The sequence below is a fragment of the Metopolophium dirhodum genome, chromosome 1, assembly GCF_019925205.1.
Source record: "Metopolophium dirhodum isolate CAU chromosome 1, ASM1992520v1, whole genome shotgun sequence".
Classification (NCBI taxonomy): Eukaryota; Metazoa; Arthropoda; class Insecta; order Hemiptera; family Aphididae; genus Metopolophium; species Metopolophium dirhodum.
The window spans coordinates 115,207,135-115,224,468 of record NC_083560.1 but is presented as its reverse complement, the minus strand read 5'-3'; the positions used below and the strand labels follow the sequence as shown (position 1 = coordinate 115,224,468).

The following is a 17,334-nucleotide window of genomic DNA, read 5'->3' as shown; positions in this document are numbered from 1 at the left end:
TCGTCAATAGAAATGAATCAGTCATGATGAACGTTTTAACTGACACGTGTGACCCCGCCTTTAGATAATAATAAAAAAAAAATTGACTAATTTTCTCAATTAAGTCAGAATAAAATTCTTGAAAAGTTTTGTGAAATAACAGAGAAATATAACATTGATTGGAAGAAAAACATATGCGCGATGACGCTGCTGCCATGCAAGGTTATTCAGGGTTACGGACATTAATTCAACGCTAAAACTCAATGGCAATTTATGTATGGTGCTTCGCACACTGATTAAATCTTGTTGTGGTTGATACTCAACAATTTGTTTGGTCACTTGCAATCAGTTTTTTAATTTATGAGGGTTAGAAAAAGAACTAATGTGTTTATTGAATGTCAACATGATTCATATCCAGAAGAACGGATTTATCGTATTAACAGTTTTTCTAATACGAGATGGACATCTAATGATCGTGTAATTAATGTTGTATAATGTCCCTTAGCTCGAATAAATGTAACACATTAGATAACAATTTGCATGTTATCCATTTTCAAAGCCTTCGCACATACATTTTCCTCATGAACAATGCAATGGCATCGCATCAAACGTTTTTTTCCAACTAAAATCGCATGGTCTTCTATTAATTTTGTAAGTCCTTCTTTATTACCCACCATAGCAAAGGCACCATCTATCCGTAGCTAAACCTGATATAATAATAATAATAATAATAATAATTTATTTACGGAAATAAATTCCAATTACAAAAATATTGTAGTGACAGTTTGTGTTAAGTGCACATAATATGGGTTACAACTTAAAAGTAATGTGAATACAAATAACATAAAACAGAACAAAATAGAGAAAAGAACAAAGGAAAAAAGAAGAGAAAAAAAAAAAAAGTATATGTATACAAATCTTAAATATTAAATAACGATTTAAACTTAAAGATATTATATAAAAGCAGCATAGTATGAATAAATAATTATATTGAGAGTATAGTGGTTATAAATGTAGGTAAAAAAAAATAAAAAGGGGGAAAATATGATATAGAAAGCAGAGAAATAGAAGAGGATAAGAGATGATTAGATCAAATATTAGACAAATTAAATAAGGTAGTGTTAAATAAATCTAAGTCTTTAGTTGAATTAGCTGCTGACATAAGTATATTTGCAGGGGTATATAGCATATAGTTTGAAGAGAAAGAGGAAAGATAAAAAGTGGAATTATTTCTGGAATTAGATTGGTTTACTCTAAAATTTAAACGTTCAATTATTTCGGGACAATCTATAATATTATGTAATAATTTATATAAAAATTTACAGTTTAAGTTAATAAATCTTTTATTTAATGGCATTATATTAAAGAGATTACAAACGGTTTCATATCCAGAATGAGGAGTTCTTATATAATGATATTTATATGATAGGTATCTTAAAAAATTATTCTGTACAGTAGATAGACTATGGTTTTGGATAATATTATTAGTACGCCAAATTATAGAGGCATAGTCAAAGTTAGAACGAACTAGCGTAAAGTACAAGATTTTTAGGGCTGATTCATCGTAAAAATCTTTACACATACGTTTTACTAAGCCAAGTTTCTTGTAGGATTTGTTTCTTATATAATTAACATGAAAATTGAATGAAAGTTTTGTATCGAAAAAAACACCTAAGTCTTTAATTACATAATTACGAGTTAAGATTGAATTATTTAATGTGTAATCAAAAAGTAAAGTATTCTTTTTTAAAGAAAATGAGACTATAGCACATTTATCAATATTCAAAGACATATCATTTTCAATACACCATTGATAAAGGCTGTTTAAGTCACATTGTAGTTCTAATGCATCATTAGTGCATTTAATATTCTTATATATTTTTGTGTCATCCGCAAGTAAAAGACAACTTGAATGTTTTAAAATTTTATTAATGTCGTTTATGAATATCGAGAATAGTAAGGGTGATAAGTGATCACCCTGAGGAACGCCGGATAAAATATTAATTCGATCTGAAATATAATTTTCATATTTTACGGCTTGAGTGCGATTGGTTAAGAAGGAATGAATCCATGAAAGAAGTGGGTCATAAAATCCATAAGCTTTAAGTTTTGTTATTAGAAGAGAATGATTAACTCTATCGAAGGCTTTTTCAAAGTCCGTATAAATAACGTCAAATTGAGATTTGTTATTGAAAGATTCCAGAATTAATTGCTTAAATATACTAAGATTAGTTATTGTTGAACGCCCTGGGCGAAAACCATGTTGTTCATTTGAAAGAATGTTTTCACATAATGGAAAAATTTTATTATTTACTAATTTAGAAAATATTTTTGGTAAGATTGAAATTTTAGAGATAGGTCGATAATTAGTAACTAATGATTTATTACCTTTTTTAAAAATTGGTGTAATAAATGAAAATTTCCACTTGTCAGGAAAGATACTAGTCGTTAGAGATTTGTTAAATAAGTAAGTTATAATAGGTGATAATATAAATGACGATTCCTTTAAAAATTTTGCAGAGATACCATCAGGACCAAGTGATTGATTTTGGTTAGTACACCAAAATTCATTAAAAACATCCATTATTGAAATATTTATAGAGTTAACACAGAATAAAGAGTTATCTAATTTACTGATATTGGAAATATTATAACTATTTAATGTGTTTGGCTTATATACGTTTGAAAAGTGTGATTTAAAAAAATTGACTATCTCGGACCCAGAGGAAGTTTCTTCATCCAGATATGACATTACTGCAGGTAACTGTAACGATGATTTTTGTGATTTATAAAATTTCCAAAAATGTTTTGGGTTAATTTTAACTGAGTTTTGAGTGTTATTAATATATACATTATAATCACGGTATCTGATATTTTTACATTGGGTTCGAAGATTAGAAAAAGTGATATATGACTCGGGTAAATTTAATGTTTTATAAGCAAGATGAGCAATTTGTTTTTGTTTGATTAAGATTTTTAATTCCTTACTAAACCATATAGGATAAATTAGTTTATGTCTACGTTGTTTTGGGATAAAATGATTAATTGCAATATTAATATGTAAATATAAAAAGGAAATATCATCATTAATATTTGAATTAGAATTAAAATAATTGAACCAATTAATAGAACCTAGATAATTTATAATACCTAAGTAATTGCCTAAATTCCAGTTAAAAACATAATTATTGAATTTTAATTCACTAGAAAATAAATAATTATAAGTTATAGTTATTGGAGGATGGAGGGGGTCAACAGGAATAATAGGAAAATTATTTTTTTCAACGTTTATGGATATTGAATTAGATATAACATAATCAAGTATTACATTATTTAAGTTAAAAATCTGATTGTACTGAGTAAAATTAAAATAAGATAATTTATCATTAAAGTGTAACTCAATGTTAGAATAATTGGCTGAGGGAAGATTATAATCACCCAATAATAAAATATCATGATTAGGATGTTTGTTATATACAAATTCTACATAATTGAAATAGTCATTAAAAATATTAATATTAGAACGAATTGGAATATAAACTGAGCTTATAATGAGAGAGCGATATGGTAATCGAATAATAACAAATAGTAATTCAATTTTATTTTCATGTAACAAGATAGGTTTTGAGACTAATGTATTACGGACAGCAATTAGAACGCCACCACCTCTTGATAGAGAACTGGTTTGTGAGTTTCTGTCATATCTGTAAACTTCATATCCATGAAAACCCAGTTCAGATGTAGAAATGTTATCAGTAAGCCAAGTTTCAGTGAAAATAAATATGTCATATATTGAATTTGGTATAAGTCGTTTTAAGCTAGAGAGTTTGTTGTTTAGACTTCGTGCATTCTGATAATAAATATTAAGATCTGACTGGGATTTATTTAAAAATTTTTATTTTTGTTAATTATACTTGGAATGCCTTTATTGTATTTAATAATTAGATCGTTCTCGCCATTATCTCTTCGTTTCTGTAATTGTTCACGTAAATTTCTCATATGATCACGTTGCATTGTTGTGCGATCGGAAGCCAGGCGAATATTAGACCAATTTGGAGAATTACGTAATTTTGCTTGCGAACGAAGTAATGTGAACACTTCAATGGTATTGGATAATACAACTTTTAAAGGACGTGACTTATTTTCAGTATTTGAATTTGGTTTTCCGAGACGATGACAGGTAAATTTTGTTGGATTTGTTTCCATTGTGTTAAATATGGTTACGAGTTGATCATAATCAGTTATTTTAGTTTGGGAATCTTCCTTAGATTCAGGTAAATTAAAAATAATTAAATTACATGAGCGTGATTGTCTCTCCATTACTTCAGATAATAAGTTTTCATTAGTAGACATTTGAGAGGTAGAGATTTTTTTTTCTAAAAGATCATATTTATTTTCCAGAACAGACATTTTTTCTTTGAGCATCTTATTTTCCTCGGATAAAATAGATATAGTTTTAATTATATCGTCAAACTTTTTATTCAAGGCTTTAATGTTATTATTTGAAATATTAACTGATGAGATTATCTTACCTTGAGAGGCTTTAAGTTCATCTAATGAAGATTTGATATCATCTAATGCGGTTGAATCCATAGTGTGCGTAATAATTGTTAGTAATATATAGTAGATAAGAAGTAGACACAACCGGTGAGCACGACTGTCTAGATTGAACTGTGTATATATTGACAAAGTTTAAAGAAAATTTATGGCAGTTTCTACTGCCTCGTGCAAATTACAAAATAGTTAAAATACATTTTTTTCTCGTGATATTAATATATTATATAAAATAAATTAATGGTTTTTAAATTGAAGTGAGGGCCGCCCCTATAGTATACAAACGATTTCAAGTATTATTAAAATCGCGAATAATTTTGGAATCATTCAATGAAAGAGCATCTTCGAATGCTAGTTTATTTAAACGTATTTGTTCAACATTTAGTTTTGTTATATAACATTTCATTTTATTGACAAAAATTTTGGTCTGAAATCTGTTTTATTAGGTTGTCATGAATTCTCTGAAAACCACACAAGTGTAAATTTAAGTAACCAAATACAATTGACATTAGAAGAATGGGATTTAACAAACAAAATTACTTTTGCAGTATCCGATAACGCATATAATATAAAGAGAGCTTTATCTATCCTTGAGTTAAAGCATTTTGGATGCTTTGCTCACACGTTAAATTTGATCGTTCAAGGGGCTCTCACAATCGAATCTAACCTTTTAGAAAAGATTAAAACAATTGTCACTGTTATGTTTTAGAGAGGTATAGAGCACAACTTGAACGCATAAGTGCAAAACAACGAATGATTCTTTATTGAATAATATAACCTAACAATACAAAATATATCCTGGAAGAATTCCATATTTCCAAAGACATTACAGATTCCTTCACACTTAATTAGGAATATTTAAAAAAAAAACAATAGTATTAAAGAATCATAAAAATTACAAAATATTAAACAGTATACATACATTTTATAAAACATAAATTAATATAACAGTATTAAGGTATACATAACAAAGTCATAAACATTACAAATAATACAATTAAATAATACAATAAAAATAATGAAAATAAAATATAAAAATTAGTTTTACAAATTTAACTTTTGAGGTTTTTTAATAATCCTATCACTCTTCCTAACCTGTGTGACTTCTGGCTCAACTTCAATAACATCTAACTTTTCCTCCTTCCTCAATAATACTTTCAATTACTGGTTTGTTTTCACTAAACCTAGTTTCAATATCATTCAAATATTTATGATTAACATTAATATTTTTAACTCTATCAATAATTTGATTAATATGTCTTTTCCACACTAAAGAATTATTAATTTGAACCAGATAAGTAACAGGTGACAATACATTAATAATTGTACCTGGTACCCACATATTACCAGAACCATAATTTCTGCACATAACAGTATCTCCAATCTTATAGGATTTCTCTCTATTGCCTCTAAAAACATGTTTAGCATTTTCCAAACACTTGTTATATTTATTCTTAGCAAAAGGAATGAGTCTATCGAATTGAGTTGGCAAGGTACGCCCAATGTGTAATTCTGCCGGAGTAACACCTGTAGAACAGTGTTTTGTACTGTTGTACGACATAACAAATCTATATACATCAACTTCAATGTCAGAATTAGGGTTACATTTTTTTATAACATTTTTGAAAGTACGAACAAGATTTTCAGCTGCACCATTTGATGCAGGATTATAAGGTGAAGTTTTAATATGAAAAACTCTATTTTTTTGTAAAAAATCTTCCATCTCTTTCGAGCATAAAGATGGACCATTATCAGTCACAAGTTTAGCAGGAATGCCCCAATAAGCAAAATATTCTCTTAAAATTTTAATAGTTGAAAAAGTAGTTATATTAGGCATAAATTTCACATACACCCATTTTGAAAAGGCATCTATTATCACAAGAAACATTCTTTTATTAACAGGACCTAAAAAATCTAAATGAACCCTAAGAGATGGACCATCAGGCCAAGGCCAACTATGTAGAACTGCCTTTGGAGGATTCTCACTATGAATCAAACAAAGTTCACATCTTTTTGTAATACCTTCAATTTCTAAATCAATTCTAGGCCACCAAATAAAAGAACGAGCGATACTTTTCATTTTAACAACACCTAAGTGAGTGCTGTGTAATTCAGTTAACAATTCAGTCCGAAATTTAGACGGTATTACTAAACGATGCCCCCAAAATAATAATCCTTGTTCAATTGAAAATTGATCCTTACGGTTAAAATATGGTTTCAATTCTTCAGATACCTTTTTAATGTCAGTAGGCCACTGACCAGTGAAAACGCTAAAAAAAACTTGTTTAATAATAGTATCTTTTTTAATTTCCTCACAAATATCTAAATCAGAAATTGCTTTAATATTTTCAGTGATTAAATTAATAGAGTAATTATCTGATTCTAAAATATTAGAACTCGCAGTGGTATCTAAAGGAAGTCTTGACAATGCATCCGCATTACCATTATCTATACCTTTTACAAATTGTATTTCATAATTATAGCCAGATAAAAATATTGCATACCGCTGTAACCGATTTGCTATCATGACAGGAATACCTTTTTTAGGACCAAAAATAACTACTAAAGGCTTATGATCTGTTCTAAGAATAAATTCACGACCATATACATATTGATGAAAATACTTAACTGAATTAACTATAGCAAGAGCTTCTTTATCTATTTGTGCATAAGCACGTTCGGCCTTATTTAATGTCCGGGAAGTAAAGGCAATAGGCTTTTCTGTACCATCTGGTAATTTATGAGATAATACAGCCTCAATACCAGTAGGACTAGCATCACAAGCTATAATGATAGGCCATTTTGGATTATAGTGGATTAATATTTCATTACACAAAATAGCACTTTTAATTTCATTGAATGCTTTGTTTTGGTCTTTACCCATACAAAAGGTATATATTTCTTAAGCAACTTATACAAAGGATTTGCTTTGGTTGACATATTTCTAATAAACTTACCATAGTAAGTTACGAATCCTAAAAATGCTTTTAGTTGAGTAACACTACAAGGTATAGGTACTGATGTAATAGCTTTAACTCTAGCCTCAGGAACATGTAAACCATCTTTATTTATTTTATAACCCAAAAAAGTAACACTATCCTGGAACAATTTACATTTATCTTTTCTCACCGTCAATCCTACTGAACCTAATCTTTCTAACACTTCCCTAAGTCTTTTAGTAACTTCTTCTTTAGATTTTCCAGATATTATGATATCATCATAAAAAGCAACTGTACCCTCAATATTTCTCAGAATATTTTCCATTTCACGCTGCAGAATACCAGGAGCTGAAGCTCTACCATATGGTATACGTTTAAATACAAAAAGTCCTTTATGTGTAGATAAAGTTGTTAACTTTTGTGATTCCTCATCTAATGAAAGCTGTTGATAAGCTTGACATAAATCAAGAACACAAAATTTGGATGCACCCTGCAAAATTGCCATTAAATCTCCTACTCTGGGTATAGGATATCTGTCTATTTTAATAAATTTATTAAGTGTAACCTTTTAGTCACCACATAATCGAATTTTACCATCACTTTTTAAAACAGGCACAACTGGTGTAGCCCACTCTGAAGACTCTATTGGAATTAATAACTTTTCACTGACTAATCTATCAATTTCCAAACTCACTTTATCTTTCAATGCAAAAGGTAACACACGAGGCTTACAAAAAATAGGTTTAATGTTTTCATCTTTTAAGAATAATTTAAACACTTTAGGTTTATAACATCCAAGTACATCTCCAAACACTGAAGGAAAATCTTCAAAAATATTTATTTCTGTTTTTGATGAAAGTGAATAAACTTCCCCTTTAATAGGTAATGATAAATTCTCAATCCAATCTCTACCGACAATAGGAGGGCCACCTTCTTTAATTATATACAAATTCAACACTTCAATTTTTCCATGAAATTTCACACTCACTTTTAAATAACCCATTGGAATAATTAAAGTACCAGTATAACCTTTTAAACTTATATCACTTTTTTGAATATCTTTCAATTTAAGATTCACTCTACATGCATCACTATAAGACAAAGCTGTAATTGAAGATCCAGTGTCAATTTGAAAATTAATAATAATTCCACTTACATCTAACTTAATATTAAATGGTTTAATAAAATTAACATCAACAGTCTCTAATGAAAACAAATTATCAATATGCAAATCTTCAAAATCATTTAAAATATTAGACTCTTCTAGTATATTAACATTACCAGCTTTACTTTTAGCTTTACAAACTTTAATTAAATGACCTACTTTAGAACATTTAGTACATGTTAAATGCTTATACTTACAAAATGGTTTTGTATGACCTGCTTTACCACAACAAAAACAAACCGTTTTACGGCCATGGCTTGAATTGTTCGTTGAATCCTTTTGATTATTTGGCATTGAATCTGATCTGTGTGCTTTCCTTGACTTCCCTTGTCCCCATGGTTGTCTGTTTTGCTTAAACTTCATTCCTCGCTGATAATTCAATTCCTGTTTTTCCCAATGAGACACATCATTGTTCGCTGATTCCATTGACAAACAAAGTGTAACACTTTTTCTAAATGTTAACTCCGGTTCAGACATTAAACGTTTTTTTATGTTGTTATCCCTGATACCGTAAACAACTTGATCTCTCAATGAATCATCCAAATTATTACCAAATTCGCAATACTGTGAAAGCTTTTTTAATGCAGTCACAAATTGACTTATTGTTTCTTCTGAACCTTGTTTTCTCTCCTTAAACTTGTAACGTTCAGTTAGAACATTAGGTTTAGGATTAATATAATTAGATAACATTTCTTTTAGTGTGTCATAACTTTTATCTACTGGCTTAAATGGAGTACAAAGATCTCTGACTAATACATAACCGTCATTGCCCAAAAGTGTTAAGAACATTAATTTCTTTTTGTGAGAATTAATTTCATTTAATAATACATACAATTCAAAGCGTTCAATCCACGAACTGAAGTCGTCAACTTTCAAATTAAATTCGGAAATGGTGCCATTAATTTGCCATTTGCTAATGTTACCATTACCACTACCGCTACCACTAGAAGCCTGCGTAGTTGCACTGTTAATGTTTGAACGACTCATTATAACACTTTTTATTTTAAACACTAAGCGTTTTAAATTAATATTACGCACTTAAAACAAATTAAATTTCATTTTGACACGTGGTTTCCTTACTCTACTTCGTCGCCTACAGTCACACATTTCAGAAAGAGTACATCTGCAAATAAAAAGTTAAACAACTATCAAATAATTAACGGAGCAAAAGAACCAAAAAAATTACTTCAAGACGTGAGTACCCGCTGGAACTCAACTTTGTACATGATCGAGTGGTTGGTTGAACTTGAAAGTTCTATTCGTGGAACTCTTGGTTTACTAGATAATCCTCCTGAAGGCTTAACAGTAGATGAGTGGAAAGTAACTAGAGAACTGTGTATAGTGTTACGTCCGTTTGAAGAGGCAACAAAAGCTGTAAGTGGCGATAAATACATGACAGCTTCTTTAGTTATAGTCTTAGCTGAAGGACTTAAAAATGTATGCAGCAAACTACAAAAAGAAAATTACCATCAAAGAGTGAACAATGTTTTAAATAAATTATTATCTGGAATGAATGATAGAGATCGCTGGGGTAACATAATAGGTAGTTATACACTAGTCCGTTGTACGTTCCTCGATCCACGATTCAAAAACATTCCATTCACTGAAAATCACCTACAAATGATTAAAAGTGACATTATAGAAAAAACTGCATCAATTATATCAGCTATTAGGTCAGAAAATGAGGTGCAATGTACTTTACCGACTCCTACCGCTTCAAGAAATGAACAAGGGTTTTCAATTTGGAGTTCCATCGATTCAAAAGTGTCCCAAATTCAACCTTCAGGGACCAATACATCAAGGGCTATTATAGAGGTACAAATGTACTTAGAAGATGACATACAGAACCGCAACACTGATGCATTAAAATGGTGGATGGATAATAAACATAATTATCCATATTTGAGTCAGCTTGCCAGGAGAACACTTTGCTGTCTTGGTACATCAGTGCCCTGTGAACGCGTGTTCTCCAAAGCTGGGTTACTCATCAGTAGGTCCAACAATTATATGCTCTAAAAATCTATAAAATATGTATGCAGTTATGCCCTAAAAATTACCAAAATATGCCCTTAAAATATGCTCTGAAAAAAATGTTATTGTAAAAAAATGATTAAATGATTAATTTTTTTTATGTATTATACAATTTATACTATAATAATACAATATTATTATTTATTGCCAATGCATAATGATTTACAAAAATGTGTGATATTAAAAAATATTTAAAATTAAAAATTAAAATTAAAAAACAAAAACATTAACCAGATGATAAACATTTTAATTTTTACCCGATGTTATTACATTGAACAATTAATGATTTGTATAAGTTTTCAAACAGCATTGAGCGTCGATTGTCCGTTAACAAATTTTGTAGCGTGAAAAGGAACGTTCTACATCAACGGATGTAATAGGTGCGTATTTATAATGTAACAAATCGTTGCTTGTCAAATTTTCTGGAATACCTTCTAATGTGGATACATCACCGGATAATACTTTAGAAATTTTCGTAAGAATATGAAAACCATTATTTTTTTTAAAAACATCTTCACATTTTTTATTAATATCAGTGCCATTTGTACCACTAACTTCACATATTTTGCTTCGCGCAGTTTCTATTAATTTAATTGAGTCTGCTAGTAAAACATTCTGGCTTTCTAAAGATGTTATGGTAGTTGGTAAAAATCCATAGTTTGAATAAATAAAAGTTAAATTTGCTTCAACTTGATCTTGAGAAATTAATTTTTGAACTTTGTCTATTGAAACGGCGTCTTCAGGGTTCAATTTCTGTATTACATTTCGAATAGCTTCTATATGTTCGCAATAATACATTGAAGCAGAAATCCATGTACCCCATCTTGTTAATATAGGCGTTGGAGGCAATGGTATACCTGGAGCCTCAGTTTTAAACAAATCAATACGACTTGGCGCTTTTAAAAATATTTTTTTTGTGTTTGAGACAAGTTCGTCAATTTTTGGAAAGATACTGATGGAATATCTTTATGCGTATACTTTTCCAGAAACGAACGAAAATAGGTATTTTGTAATTTATTTAATGGTATATTGGCTGCTAACAACGTTTTGCACAAATCTTTATTGAAAGAATTAATTTTTGATGTAGTAGGTAAAAGTTGTTGAGTCTTTTGTTGTTGGTCGCCGAGTCGTTGAATACCACGTGAGTGCTTAGACGTTTTAAGATGTTGTAAAACTGTAAATCGTTTTTCACATGTAACCTTTGCCTCACATATTTTACAAAACAATATATTCCCATCCGAAGAAAATATATTTTCTCCAAATTCAGAGATGTAACTATTGATACGACTAGTGTTGGAAGTTCTCACTTTCGGCATTTTAAAACGGTCGATTTAATAACGCACCACACGAGTATAAAGACCGACTGACGACTATGCGATACTGTTACCGATATAAGGACATATAATTGTTGACCCTAATAATTAGCGATTAAGATTAGATAACCACTTTTCATAAATGAGCTGAAATACCAATAATAAGGTATATGAGTGAAACAAATTAATATTTTGTAATGCCCGAGTTTTTAAGATCTTAAATATGCTCCAAAAATATACTAAATGCTAAAATATGCCCTAAAAATGCAAAAATACCATAATATGCAAAAATATGCGAAATAAAATTTTGTATACAGCATCGTTAAGTTATAAAACAAATTTTGGTATTAACTAGCTATTTTTTTGACCAACCAATAAAAATATGCAAATGCATACAAGTGTTGGCCCTACTCATCAGTGACCGCCAAAGTAGGCTTAGTAGCAAGAAAGTTGAAATGCTCCTTTTTTTGAATCAAAATTCGGTTGATACCGAGTTGCGGTTGAGATTATAACAGGTAACAAAAAAAATCCGAGTTGCGGTCGGGATCAAAATAGGTAAAAATCCTAGTTGTAGTTTACATGGCAATAGTAAAATTCTATTAAACCTATTAGGTACGTAAACAACATTTATTAATATGACACGAGGGTGTCTCATTTCAATGCCCCTCCCCCCCCCAACTTTGTTTTTTGGATAGCGCTGGGAGTTTTTGTGCACAAACGTCGGGATCTGGTGCACATTTCTACACAAACGATGCACAAACGTTTGGCACATTCAAAAATCCAAATATTCAATGTGGGGGGGCTACCTCTTCAATGGCCCCCCCATTTTGTTTAGGGATAGAGCTTTCAGTTTTTATGCACAAACGATTCGACTTGGTGCACATTTCTGCACAAACGATGCACAAACGTTTGGAGTGTTCAGAAGTTCAAATTTCGAAAGTGTGGGGGGGGGGGGGGGGGGCATTGAAATGGACCTTGAAAATAATAAATTACAAAATTTTGGCAACATCGCATATTATCGAAAATTGGATAAGAGCTCATCGAATAATCGATAACCGGATACTGACCGCAATTAAGACGTTAATTTTACTTCAATATTATTAAGACCGCAACTCGGACAATACCCAAAATTCATAAGAATGACTATTTTTTTAAGTTTTTATATGCAGATTGCATATAATTTATACCTACTAAAGATTATAAAATTAAGTTAATTAATTTAACTCTTTATTATAAATTTAGTTGTATCTACTCACCATTTTTTATCTCTCGTACATTCTATATTAATTTTTATTTACATCAATCCACAGTTCAAAACTATTCAGTATCCACATTCCACAGATTCTAGTGGCCAGTATAAAATTATTAGTAAATTATTAAGTACATAATATAACAGTATAGTACTTACAGTCAGTAAATACTAAACAGCAAACAGTAAAGTTAACTGTTAAGTTAGGACAGTTAGGTAAAATCGTTAAGTCGTACCTACTACCTACTGGCTACTATATCAAATTGTCGAATAATAAATTAATAACTAATAACCGCTGGGACAATGAGACTATTGAGTACTGAATATTGAAATTTGAAATAATAATATTCAAATATTGAATATTGATAATTAATATTATACTATTGATATTATTATACTATTAATATTACACTATTTGATACACTATTGATATTCATATAGGCCATAGAGAAAAATATATTACAGAGCTTGCATGGTGAGTGATAAGTAACACATAAATGATTAAAAACAAAATAAGTAATAAGCAATAGCTACTATCTTCCAGTATCTAATATTTATTATATGATTGCTAAGTTGCTATTTTATAATAATTTAACAGCAACTGCTAAATTATAAAATATAGCAGTTTTATACCTCGATAGTCGATAGTCGATGACAGCAGCTATTGGAGAAATAACATAATAACAATGAACAGTGTAGGAAAACACAAGATACTAAAACTTACTATACACATTTTAGCAATCACTGCTATTATTAACACTAAATAGCAGTCAGCGATTGCTAAAGCAAAATAGCAGTGCTATTAAAGCTGCTACTGCTATTTCTTACCATCACTACCCTACCCGTATTTATGCGAGTTCTAACAATGAAGTATTGGTGACGTGATCTCTATATTCTAATTTTACTTTCCTAATATTGTCGAATTGCATTATTGTGTGATTACTGATTAGGTAAAACAACTTGTTGGTTTCACCTTTGATCCACGCTTCCTGTTATTTAAGCTTATTTTACATTGCATATTAATATCTACATTACCTATCATAAATTATACTAAATGTATAATTTATTCTACGTTACATTATTTAATATAATATAATATTATAGCTATGGGTTCACTACACCGCCAATCAATACTAGCCAGTTATTATAACAGGGGTGGCCAAATTATGGCAGCCGCATGCGGCTCTCGTCACAGTCGTATGCGGCTCGCGGTCTTATTTACAAAAACCAAAATATTTAAATTTTTTTTGTATATATTTATAAAAAAATGTTTTTATTGTATTTATTTAAGGCTTAGAACATAGAATATGGATTAAATCAAACAAAAAAAAAAATTAATTAATATGAATAATAAATTAAAAAATTAAACATTAAGCTAATTTTGTTTGCGTGATATTTTTTTCGTGTCTACTTTTTTAGTAAGCTTCTTAAGATCTGGTTGAATTGATGTAAGAGCAGTTCTTAGTAATTCTGTAAGACGATCATCAGTCAAATTTGAAGGATATTTTGGCTTAATTATTTTCATTGTTGAATAAAGTGATTCACATGAATACGTCGTTCCAAAAATTGATATCAATTTTACCGCACAGTTTTTAATATTTGGGTATTTTAATATAGAAATATGCTTCCAAAATTCCAATATAGAGGGACACTTGTTTATAAACTGCTTAAGACCTTCATCTTCTAATAACTCCAAGAGTTCTATTTCGAGATCCGCTTTATTTGTGATGATAGGATGTGATAATGGACACCCCTTTTCAATGACATTAACTAAAAATGGATTTTCTAAAAATCCGAATGAGGGTTTTAATGCCTTTAGGTCTCGAAATCGTTCTTCGAAGTCGGTAAATAGAAATTCAAGTTTAAGTACATAGTCGTCACAATTAATTTTTATTTCTGATTCTATCAAGCACGCTTCTATTTTTTCTAAACATGAAAAGTGAGTAAAATTGTTTGATTGTAAATCTCGTATGAAAAGTTTTAGTTTATTTTGAAAACTAAATACTTTTTGCCCTAGGTCATTAACTAATTTATTTCGACCTTGAAGAGATACATTTAATGTTGATAAATGTTGCATGATGTCGGTGAAAAATGCCAAATCTATTAACCAATTTGAATTTGAAAGTTGAGGAAAACTTTTATTTTTTTCTATTAAAAATACTTTGATTGGTTCTATTAAAAATACTTTGAATGGTTCCATTAATTGAAAAAATTTAGTTAAAATATTATTGACCGACAACCATCTAAATAGACAATACCATGGGACATCATTAGGAATATCATCATCTATGTCTTCTAGGAAGTTTTTAAACTGCCGATGTGTTTTTGCACTTGAACGTATGTAATTTATAATTTTTAAAACAACATCCATCACATGATCATATTTAAAATATTTAGCAGTTAGGTGTTCTCTATGTAGAATACAATGAATAGGTATAAAATCTGGGAAATTAGTATCATTTTTTAAAAGTCCTATTAATCCATTTTTACAACCCACCATACTAGGAGCTCCATCAGTTGAAATGCTTATAATTTTGTTTAGTGGAATTTCAGCTTTTTGTAGAGTTTCATCGAGAACAATCTTACTGTCAATACCCCGAGTAGTTTCCTTCAATGAAATTAGATCTAACAACTCTTCTTTCACATCTACATCACTCGTAACATAACGAACAAATATGGCTAACTGAGGTTTATCTTGGATATCGGTAGATTCATCTAAAGCTAGACTAAGAGATAAACAATTAGCAATGTTGTTTTTTAAATTGGTGGAAATATCAAAGCTAATTGTTGAAATACGCCTTTATATTGTATGTCGTGATACTGGTACATTTTCAACCATTTTTAAAAGTTTTTGATTTTCAGGATTTAAAACAGAAATTACATCTAAAATATTTTTTTTTATATATCGCCGTCCGTATACGGACGTTTTGCTTGAGAAATATTAAAGGCAATTACAAAACTTGCTTCTACACAGTCGTCTGCCTCGTTCGTAAACATTGTCATAACATTAGTTTGTTTAGCAAATTTCAATTTCATCGAACATAGCTTATTTTTTCTCGAATCAGAACCAATAGGAAATTCTCGACTAAATGTGCTGTGATTGGTTTCGTAATGCCGTTTTAAATTACTAACCTTAAACTGTGATAATGTAACTTGACATATGAGACAAAATGGTTTATCGTTTTTCTGTATGAAAAAGTATAGTTCTTCCCATTCTAATTTAAATTCCCGTTTTTCTTCTTCATATTTACGTTTAACCGCTTTATTAGAAATTGACATCGTAACTAACTTTCGCAATAAGTATCGGTAAAATATTACAAATATAATTATTAAATATTACAAATATTTTACAAAATAAATTGAGGTTTTTACAATAGGACTATTCAACACAGACTACAGACTATATTAAAAACGATATAATTTCATATTTCGTAGTTTGATATGTTTATCGGCTGTTTGCTATCTTTATTACTTTTGTGGTATAAAAGTACAGATTAGATAATTTGGCTCTTGATATAATTTTATTAATACATGTGGCTCGCGTACATAGTCAAGTTGGCCACCCCTGTATTATAAGAACCTTCTTCGTTCTTGAACTGACAGGTAGCGCTAGAAGGTGGCAGTGGCGAGTTTTGTAATTGGTAAAACAAGCTAACGATACGCGCTCTGGTGACATAATCCTCAATTCGCATATTCGGAATGTTTAGATATAATCTTATATTGGTTATTTTACAGCTTTTTAAAATTTTGCACTTTATATGGCCTGTTTTTATTATATCGATACGTATAGCATGACCTAGTGGGATTTGCCAATTTCCAGGGTCAGTTAAATCAGTCATAACCACTGGAGATTCAAAAGTAGAATTACTTACATTTTTAGCACCTGTTGATTGATTATTGTTAGAAGTTGTTAGTAAAGTTTCTACTGAATCTTGTTTTCGAAAGATGTAGATACGTTATCCTGAAGGACGTGATCAGTTTCATATATGAGAGGTGATTTTTGTTCAGAAATATTTGTTGAACTATCAGAAGTTATATTGACATATTCACAATTGCTTTTAGGGACATCAGTTACATAATTCTCTTTAAATGTAGTTGGATTGA

The 17,334-nt window shown here is 29.8% G+C and overlaps 2 protein-coding genes across 2 annotated transcripts; both read right to left on the bottom strand.

The window, feature by feature from the left end:
- Positions 1-3,864: 3,864 nt before the first annotated feature.
- LOC132952288 (uncharacterized protein K02A2.6-like) lies at positions 3,865-9,624 on the bottom strand. Its single transcript, XM_061024552.1, has 6 exons — positions 8,067-9,624; positions 7,491-8,009; positions 5,874-7,407; positions 5,666-5,717; positions 4,512-4,650; positions 3,865-4,355 (listed from the first exon to the last, which is right to left on the bottom strand). The coding sequence occupies exons 1-6, from the start codon at positions 9,622-9,624 to the stop codon at positions 3,865-3,867; spliced, it is 4,293 nt and encodes a 1,430-aa protein (XP_060880535.1).
- A 1,371-nt stretch (positions 9,625-10,995) lies between these two features.
- LOC132952278 (general transcription factor II-I repeat domain-containing protein 2-like) lies at positions 10,996-16,509 on the bottom strand. Its single transcript, XM_061024540.1, has 5 exons — positions 16,151-16,509; positions 15,484-15,956; positions 14,905-15,330; positions 11,187-11,564; positions 10,996-11,129 (listed from the first exon to the last, which is right to left on the bottom strand). The coding sequence occupies exons 1-5, from the start codon at positions 16,507-16,509 to the stop codon at positions 10,996-10,998; spliced, it is 1,770 nt and encodes a 589-aa protein (XP_060880523.1).
- Between the last annotated feature and the right edge of the window lie 825 nt (positions 16,510-17,334).